Source organism: Sinocyclocheilus rhinocerous, unplaced genomic scaffold, assembly GCF_001515625.1.
Source record: "Sinocyclocheilus rhinocerous isolate Xijiao unplaced genomic scaffold, SAMN03320098_v1.1 scaffold1776, whole genome shotgun sequence".
Classification (NCBI taxonomy): Eukaryota; Metazoa; Chordata; class Actinopteri; order Cypriniformes; family Cyprinidae; genus Sinocyclocheilus; species Sinocyclocheilus rhinocerous.
The window spans coordinates 208415-218887 of NW_015658521.1; the positions used below are offsets into that span (position 1 = coordinate 208415).

Genomic DNA, 10473 nt, shown 5'->3' on the forward strand with positions numbered 1-10473 from the left:
CTGAAATTCCAGGTTGGGCAAGCCACCTGTTGAGAAAGGCCTTTTGAGCGGGAGATTCTAATAGTCTTTTTCTTAATTGCAACATTGGGATGAGTGAGAAATTTGGTGTTTATTCTGGTTAGCCTGTGTATTTATGCATAAAAAGCTGCATATTGATGAGGCCAAGGGTCAAACTGACTCTTTCAATAGATGTTTTCCAGTCATCAAGTGCAACAAATGCTTTATAATTTAACCAGTGTAAAACCAGCTGAGGAAACATGCACTGTACCCGTCAAAACGTTTACCAGCAATCGTCAAATTAAATCAAGTTAGAAATTCACACACACGTTGGATATTGTCCACGCCCACCCACTCTGTTTAACATACATTTAAAGTTCCTTTTATTACTACTTTTTTTTTAAACACCAATTTAATAAATAAACCACATCTGATGGGGTACAACATGCAAACATTACAATCTACAACAAAAAGTGGAAACATTCTTAAATCAACCGACAGATATTCTGTTACAAGCACCACACTCAGATCCATGATTTCAATGACCTTAGATACTTTACAAGTACATGTATATTTACCCATTTACATTTATGAGCAACCAGGAACAAAGGTGTGGTGTCCCTTACACTCAAAATTATCAGGACATGTGTAATGTGGATTTTATATAAAACCTAATCAGACCACAAAAATTCTAGGGCGCGAAATATCAAATGTGCAAGCAAAGAATTAAAAGTGCACTAAAGCTGAAGATGACAGATGAACCATTTGAATCTCTCAAAGTAAACAGTCATAAAATAAAGCAAAACAAAGTGGTGTGCAGGGCCAAAGTAACAAACAGGATATGCCAATGCATTTTCATCCACCTGTGTGAGCAGATGGTGTAATCTGGTCTCCTTATAAAGAAATGTTCTGCATCTTCAAGACTAAGCCTCATAGCCGTTTCTGGAGTATATTCAACTGAGCTAAGTGTGACTAAAAGCAAATGAGGTGCAGATGAGATCTACTGTACAAACAACTGCATATATCGATTGCAGATTCTACAAAATAATTACAAAGGATTTAGATGGTGGTCTACTGATAAGATGTTAAGATGTATAATTTGAACTGTGAATAAGTCATAAGAGAGATGTTGTATAAACGTGGTGAAATCACAGCTCCAAAATATGAATGAGGGCGGCAATTGGTGACAAGACATTTTTGAACATTTTCTCTACTCATAGCAAGGCCAATCAATAAATTTTTTCTTGGCTTCTCCATAAACATCACCTTGATTAATAAAGAAAGTCAGGGGAAAGAGAGACCCGGACAAAGTATTTTATTGGGAACGAGGGATTGGGAGAAGATGTATGTGCATGTCTGTCTGACTGGATTCTCGGGAAAACATGTCTGGTGAACACATTGGTGGCTTTTAAGCGCTGGAGGAAGAAAGAATAAAGTATGGCACTCTGACACGTACCATTCTCTAGTTGCGTAAGTGCTTGTTCTCCAACAGTGATTAAATATGCAGCAAATGTAAACCACTTTGCTTACTTTCACTGTTTTTACGGGGAAGAGTGCGTGTGTGCTTGTGTGTGAGAAGACTGAAAGCTGAAGCAGGATATGTTAAAAAAAAGAGAGGTTGAGAAGCAGGGTCATTTACGAAGGGCAAAGAGCAAAAATTATGTTGTATTTAATCAGTGCATTTTCTTCTGTAAGGGCATGACTGTCCAGAAACAAGATGATCCTGAAAGAAGACAAAAGATTAAGAATTATTTCTCAAGTCATGAAATCCTTCAAAAAGCATAATTAAAAATAAAAACTTTCATACTACAATGAACACTACATAACAACCCATGCATTTTAATTAGGGCTGTCCATTGATTTACTTTTTGAACGCATTATTTTAGATGATAATGTAATGTGTTGAATAATTATATCAATAGCCCCAAAATAAAAAGGTACTACTATGTACAATTAAATGAGTAACCTCATCTTTCACTAAGTTAATGTGTACTTTGGCAGCCCTAATTTTAAAATATTTTCATATTAAGTTATAAAAAAGTAATATTAAAGTAGAAAAATAATATATTTATATAAATTATTCAATATTATCATCAAACAGTATTAATAATAATTATGTAAAATATTAATAATTAATTAATGGTAAACTGAATCATTAACTATTTCTATCAAATTTTCTCTTTAACCATGCAGTAGAAATAAAAACCACCTACTGCTCTATTTCTCTTTGTGAAGGGCTTCAATGAAAGCTTCAAGTTTCTCCTGAATTTCCCGTACTTTTTCTGTAAAGAGAAATCCAAATGTGAATGCAGCATATACTACCAATGCTGCCATTTCAATGGCACAGAATTACCATTTCATCTCCCCTGCTCTGAACTGGAAGGAATTCATTAGTCTTCTCAAGTTCTCCTGGGAAAAACCCTAACCTGGCCACATCATTGCAAAGACGCACTTTCATGTGGACTCGTATGCATACAAATATTTCTAGATTTTCCTGCAGATTAAGTATCAAGTTGTGTCAAGTCCCACTGTGGGTACATTCTCTGACACCCAAACACAGCAGATGGTGGCCACTGACAGTTCAGCACTCAAAGGTGCGTGCGGTTGAGGAGCAGATGATGAAGAGGTGGTGTTCTATTGCACCTCCTCACCTCCACATGCTACTTCAAAGCCTGTCCCCTTCAGGGAGTCATGGAGGAGAAGTGGGAATGGGTGACAACTTTTAACTATGTGAAAGAGTGAGGCAAAGGTAAATGACAATTTTTAAAAATTCTGAGTTCCTCCATGTGGAACAAACAGAAAATGTCATTCTCCATTTAGAATTGATGCTCTTGCATGGGTGAATCCAACAATGAGGTCCAAGTCACAAATTATTCCAAAAGTGGAAAAGAAAAAGTAATAATAATAATAATAATAACAACAACAACAACAAATGCATTGGTAGTTCTGCCTTTTGTTTAAAATTATTGAATTTTCAACTTTTTTTCCGAAATATTTGACCATTTTTAAATTAAAATATTCCATTAAATTAAAAAATTATGAGACAGGAAAGACCAGATATATTAGGTATAATGTGACCTTGACATTTCTTGATGTTTGGCGAGATCCATCCATATTTAAAAAATAGAAAATTAAATGAAATAAAATCCAATATAGCTGATGATGTGAGAGAAATTATAAATATAAAACATAATTAAAATTAATTAATGAAAAGTAAAAAAAAATAAATAAAAAAAAGTAACAGTAGTAAAATATAATTTTTAAATAATTTTGCAATTAACTCAATTGAGAGTCTAGTTGAGAACCTCATAAATGACTTTCAAATAAATCACTTACGAGGTTCAATGACCAGTTGGCAGTAAGGCAGCACAGTAGGTTTTGGAACAGAGCTATTATGTATGTTATGTATGCATGCAAGACCATTTGTGGCCTAATAGTGTGAGAACAAACAATCTAAAGTCTCATATGACAACAGGTTAACTGGGCTTTTCAAGTGAACACTGGGCTACAAGTTTGTGGCTGTAACTAAATACTGTCATCTGAGGCTCGTGCAGCCGTTTAAGGTGTATTTGTGGTGTGGGGATTCCCCATTCTCCTCAGAGGTGTAGGATGAAAGAAATAAGACAGCCTTTGTGGACATCTGACATCTCCAAGGTCTGAAATACAATACTATGACCCACACACAACCGCACACGTGCTCACACGTACAAACACACAAACTTTCACAAATATCCTGAAGCCTGGAAACACGACCCTTCAACACCTTCTGCACACACACACACACACACACACATACGCAATCGACTTTGAGTATCTTTTTTTGTGCCTAGGGACATAAAGAGTAATGGTGAAGGTTAGTGAATATAACAGGCATTACGTTTTGAAGAGGGCCTTATGACACGGCAGGTGTGGAGATGAAACTCAAGCCACCCGTGGTCTTTTTTGAAAAATGCAGGATAGCAGCAGATTCAAAAGATTTTTAAAAAAATGCATTCCATCTGAACAATTTGGGGATACTTGATCTAATTGCATGTCACTGGATAATAGTGATGTATGCATTTATTAAAGATTCACTTATATTTACTAATAAGCTGATAAGTGGTAACATGTTATGGCTGAATGTAATATAATATTAATTATAGAAATTATAAATTCAAAAAGTAAGGAAGGAAGGAAGGTGAACAAATAAATAATACTTTGCATACTACACATGAATTTAGGCATCTCATTATAAATTACAGAACATTATGGAAAAAATTCTATGCAGCAACGTGCTCCCAAAGGAACAGCGCTTCTCAAGGGATTACAGCAATAATTTACTATTAAAGGGCTAATTTTTTGTCACTATCGTTCATTATACCTATAAGTTAATGCAAGATGATGCCAAAAGTAATCTGAATCTTAAAATAAGTGAAAACAATTAAATATCCAAATATGAGAACATAAATATCAAATATCTGCAAACAGCAATAGATGAAAAAAGTAACAATGAAAAATACAAAATATTGGTCCAATATATTGTGCATCCCTGGTATTTATATAATGTTGGATATTAAAAGTTTTTGTTTATTTGGTAATGGAATTTGTGGCTTGCTTTGTTTTCAAACCAGCATGGTTGTACCATTTTTATTAATCAAAAAATACTTTATAATACACCAAGACCACTTTGTAACACACAAATAGAGACTCAAAAATACTGGACATGGGATGAATCAAGAGGACGTGATGGAAGCTACTATGGCTTCATGGGCCAATCACAAGTCTGTGGAAACAGTCAAATTGAAAACGTGTACGTTTACAGCCAATGAAGTTTTAAAGAAGAATGGACAGCTAAGGATGATGTGAACTTGTGTGTATATGGGCTTAAAGTGTCTGAAAAGACTGTGAGAAACAGATATTTATTTCTGGTCGCCATCTGTTTGTTCCACATGGAGGAACACAGAATGACGGCTAAGAAAAGTCCAAAACAAGACGGTCTTTTCAGTGCCTCGGAAATGTGACGCAAGAGAGAACTGCTCCTTCCACTGCTTCTGTGAGTCCGAGAACAGGGTCCAAACTCCATTTAGACCCCTGTTTACCTAAGAGATTAGCTTTTTGGACACATCCATTCATAGGTCTCCTCTCTTTATCTGGTCATGAATATTCCCATAATCCTCTGGCCCCTGTCCCAGTAGCCTCCTTTTTTGGGAGGTGTGGGGTGGCTTTCTCTCTTTCAGGATTCCTCCTCAATCCCTTCTTTGAAAGGGGCTCTCGCCTGATCTCCACATGAAATGATATCTCTTTCACTCCCACTCTTGTGGGCCTCTAAGCCTCCTGGGCCGGAGCGGCAGAAGGCTGGAGAAAGCCCTTAATTGACCTGTAATTAGACTGTGAAACAGTGTGGCCGTGGAGAACAGAAGGACGAGGAAAAAAAGCGAGAGTCAGGGTACGAGATACCGCCAAGGAGATGGAGCTGCAAGGAGCTAAAGAGAAACTCAATCCCTTTTGATATAAATGGTGGCCTTCGGTATTTGCCATCATGTAGCATGACCATTAATAGGGAAAATGGCAAAGAAATTAAAATGTGGCAACAGCCTTTTCAGCAGCTCACGTTTCCCACCGTGCCTTCCCAGAAACAAGACGACTGAAGACGGTCCACGGAAAATCAGTGTCACGTCAGGTGTGAACCTGAGTGGTAAGAGAGAACTCTGAAATTAAGCTTCTCGAGCAGCTAAAAAGACGAGCAGTAAAAAGTTTTTACACAAAAAAATGCATTCAATGAAAGTCAGTGGGGTCCAAAACAACTTTGGGCATGTAAAGGTGAGTAAACGATGACAGAATTTTCATTTTCGGGTGAACTATCCCATTAAAGGAACTTTATACGTCTGAACATTCACACAGGAACACCTACCAGCATGGGCAGTTTTTTCCATAGAGGAGAGGAACCACTGCCGAAGCTCTGCTGTGAAAACCTCAGGGTTCAACACAAGGGTAGCTTCCAGTTAACCTCAGAAAACAGGCTTATTTGGGTGTGTGAAATCTTACACACAACCAGTTAAAGATGAAGTGTGTAATTTTTGGATGTTAAAACACTTACCCCATCATAGCCTAAAATGCAGCGACAACTAGTAAGCTACTAGGAGGCTGATATCCCAGAAAGAAAAAAAAAACCTTCATTGGCATGACTGGCTGAAAATGGCATTCTTGACAAACAAATCTCACATATATTCTTTCTATCCAAATATGACAAAGCAATTTTTTTCAGCATTTTTACCTCTGGATCCACTTATTAGAATTACATATCTTAGACCACATACCATAGAGCTATGCTAATTTGATAATGCAACCACAATGGAAAATATATCATAGGGATGCACGATAAATCTGCAAAAAAATTATTTCATTGAAATTGGTTGATTATGGATATATTAAAGTAATCTAGCCCAAAAAAATTAAAATTCTGTCATAATTTACTCAACCTCATTTCATTCCAAACCTGTATACTGTACAACATTCTGCAGAACATCGGGAACCAAACAACACACAAAAAAAACCTGACATTTTTCAAAATATCTTCTTTTATGGTCCAGGTAAAAAAAAAGCCATTAATTAATTATTGGCCATAACATTAAAATAGTTATCATCTGATTGGTATTGGTTATGGTTTCATGAGGGCTTTACAGATAATGAACCACTACAGACTTTTGTAGCATTCATCTCAACATACCCAACAGTCAGAACCTTTGAACAACATCTGATGGTGAACTAATGGGAATTTTCTCTTCACTTTCCCCTTGGGCTGCGCAAGAGACTCTTGCTTATGAGGGCTGTGCAGACAGCATCTTGTCAACCCAGGTGTACGATGAACTCCTCACCTCCCTTCACAGCCTCCCTCCAGCCTGGCCTCCAAATAAGCATTTAATTACAGGGCTTTGGCACAGGTAAGACAGGGGCAAGTCAAGACGTGGAACAGCCAGAAAACAGTCAACCGGACAATAGACCACTGGTGGTCATCTTAAAGGGATAGTTCACCCAAAAATGAAAATTCTGTCATCATTTACTCACCCTCATGTTGTGAGTGCCACATATTCTGCAAAACATCTTAGTGTTGTTTTGGACTTAGACTTTCATAATAAGGACAAAAATAATCGAAGTATTCCTTGAAATATCTTATTTTGTATTTTAAAGAAGAAAGCAAGTCATACAGGTTTGGAACTACATTAAGGGTGATTAAATTACAAAATTTTCTCTTTTTTTGGGTGAACTATCCCTTTAACCCCACTTGTGCGGAACCTGATCTGTCTGAATATTACACTTATTCTAACTGACTAATGTGTGTGCAGAAATCCATAGAGGCTTTTCATCAGATCCTGATTTAATGGATCATTAGGTGGGACAACATATTTAGTGATGGATGATCAGCACTGGCTAAGGGTTCAACTTTAGGACTCCGAATTTAAAAGAGAAAACACACTTTGTTGCTGCAGTTTGCAAAATGCATTAAAGTGATGCGGGGACAGAAATTATAGCTTCAGTAAATCCCTTCTTTTAACTCTGAATTGAACAAAGACATGATAAAGGAACAGCACTACGTCATGCAGTGTCATCGCGACTGGGCCAGAAGGTGAGGCATTGCAACAAGTGCTCTATTTTTACTCAGGGAGGAAGGAAATGTATGGTTTTCCTATTACCTCATAACAGACTCTCTGACAGATAGATGTATAGTGCGGTGTGCGGAGGCTTTGAGAACAGCCTTGCAGGAGACCGAATGACAATGGGACTCGAGATCCTGCCGACCCCAGAGGCACTTTCTGTGACGGGACGAATGGTGAAATGGAAATGCAAGTTCTCCAGTTCATTTCCCACTCATTTGACTTCCGCTTCCCCAGGTTTGGGCAGTGTGGGTGACGGTAAAAGAGAGAAGAGGGAAAACACTTCCTTCACTGGGACGACGAGTGTTGAGAGATTTATATGTGGAGAGCAGGACCTTTGAGAGCACTTGGGTGGGGTGGCGGGGATGCGTTGGTGGGAGTGGGCGGCCCATTATCAGCTTGCATGGGAAGACTGGGGCTACAAGCCAGCTTTGGGGGGGAATGGGGCTTGCTCCAGCTGTTTTAGAGATGGGAGCGGTTTCCTCTCGGCCTGAAAGAAAGCCATAATCGTCTTTCTGTCACTGGAGGGACAGGCCAAAAATATGCTTTTCACATCAGAGAATGGGGTGCAGGGAATATGGTGGGAGCGTGTGAGAAAGAAGAGGAGAGAGTGAGAAAAGGAAAAACACAGAAGCTGGCCACAGATGAAAGGCAAGTGCATATAACTCCCCATAAATTGATGTGTGACGTCCTAAAGCGTGCAGATTTTGTGTTGAATTTGAGTTCATCGGTTCAGTTTTTGTATATGTCTTTGCTGAACTGAACATTCATTTGCATAAATCAATAAAAACACGTTTTCATGTCAATACACTAAGAACGACTCAGTGGTTGCCAGCTGAAAGGATCACCACAAGTGTTCTTTATGGAGTTACATTATAGCTGTATCATTTTGTACTGCTGTGAGTTAAGAATACTAAAATTTATTAAAAATAAATAAATAAATAAAGAGGGTAAAAAAATATCAAGTAAAAATATTAGTAAATAAATAAATAATAAATGAATACATTCAACAGGTTAATGAGTAGGGATGGGTATCGTTAAGGTTTTAACGGTATTACTACACTTACCGATACTGCTTATCGATTCGGTACTTTAACGGTATTCTTATCAGTACTTTTTGTTTTATATATATATATATGTATATGACAAATTAAGAGCTGAATTAACATTGCTTTATATTCTGAAATGTAAAATAAATATTTAATGAAATGAATATAAAACATCAATTTGTAAATGCACCAGTGTGCAGGCATTTTTAGTGTTTTATACATAAGATAAGATACAGTAAGAACATATGGCAATAATAAATGTGTGTGTGTGTGTTTTATTAATTTCTCCTGTACCAATAGCAGAACCGTTAACGTCAGAGTTTATCGATACTCCGGTCTTTCATAATTTAGCCCCAGGACCGATTAAATACCGGGTTTCGGTACCCATCCCTATTAATGAGGACCAAACATTGCCTATTTTTACATTCCTAACAGGGTTATTACTGTTAACTAAACCTAAAACCATTAAAAAATAACTTTTTATTACTTGAAATAAAATAAACATTAACTGAAATCAAGTAAAATATAAAACGTAAACTTTTCAGCTAGTTACAGAGGCAACATTTATCATTTTTGTTTAGTTTAAGTTGAAGTAATAACTAAAACTAAATAACATATTTAAAAACATATATACATATTTTAAAAAACTAATAAAATTACAAAAATACTACAAAATTAATACTTTAACTAAAATTAAAATGAACACACAAAATATAAAAAAACCTAATTCAAAACCAAATTATACTAAAATAACACTTGTTCTTAAGATTTTCTAAACATAGATGATTATTTCTACAGTTCAGCTCTTTAATTAAACATTCTACAGTCCAGCTAGCTGTGCAACGTCACGAGCTGTGACAACACTCACTGGATCAACAGTTCACACCTGAGGTGCGCCATATGCACCATAAGTTACGTATTCCAAGCTCTAGATAAACCAATAAAAGGCCAAAACATACAGTTAAAGGAATGATTAGATAGAGGGCAAAGAGAGTGAGAGAGAAAGACACTGTAAAGAGGTGGTACACCAGCTTCTGTGGTGACCTAACGCCTCATGCAAACAAAGTTAAACACTGTGTATACAGAGCTCAGGGGCAGCTACAGTACACCACTATGCAAAGAGGAAACGGAGGAGTGGTTTTCATTGAGCATTAAAACTGGTTTCCACGTCATCCTTTCACAAGGGAGGCAAAATGATGCAAAGGTGATGAGGGGGAGTGTGAGACTGAACGTAAGAGCGTTTCTTAAGGACGGGCCTGTGGAGAAGCTGTAAAACTCCAATTAGGGGTGGGTTGACAATAGGGCTGCAACAACTAATCGATAAAATCGATTATTATCGATTATGAAAATCATCGACAACGATTATCATTATCGATTAATCGGGTCTGCCCACAGTGCACATCCAACGGAGTTTACATACTTGTCCAACTTCAGCCGGTCCGTCAAATTAAAGCACTGAATTACTTATTTCTATGGACAAAATGCATCTAAAAGCCTATAAAATAAACAGTCAACCACCCCTTTAAAACAAATTTACGTAAGGTTTTTAACAAATTATGGTTTGTGCCACTGCTGCTCTAAACTAACAGTACTGGTGATTACCAAAATTATTTTTTAGCTTTCTGTATATGTTAGTCCTCAAATATGCATAACCTCTTTAGTAAAAGTAGTAGGCTGTTTCTAATGCTATAATATAATTATTGCTGTTATCTATGAAAGAAAGGCAGAGAGCTTTATAGTGTTTTTTTTCAGATACCCAATTACAGTCAAAAAGTACTTAAACAATGCCAGCAAGA

At 36.9% G+C, this 10473-nt stretch overlaps 1 protein-coding gene across 5 annotated transcripts in view; it reads right to left on the reverse strand.

Moving 5' to 3' along the window:
- Positions 1–208: 208 nt before the first annotated feature.
- LOC107722677 (dynamin-like 120 kDa protein, mitochondrial) overlaps positions 209–10473 on the reverse strand; it is a 37710-nt gene continuing 27445 nt past the window's right edge. For 3 of the 5 annotated variants that reach the window (XM_016531142.1, XM_016531140.1, XM_016531141.1), the window contains 2 exons: positions 2211–2279; positions 391–1720 (listed from right to left, as the gene is read on the reverse strand). In XM_016531142.1, the coding sequence (XP_016386628.1) occupies positions 2215–2279 (65 nt within the window). In that variant the 3' untranslated portion in view covers positions 391–1720; positions 2211–2214. Of the gene's footprint in view, positions 1721–2210; positions 2280–10473 lie in introns of all 5 variants that reach the window. The other 2 variants (XM_016531139.1, XM_016531138.1) reach the window with 1 other exon arrangement.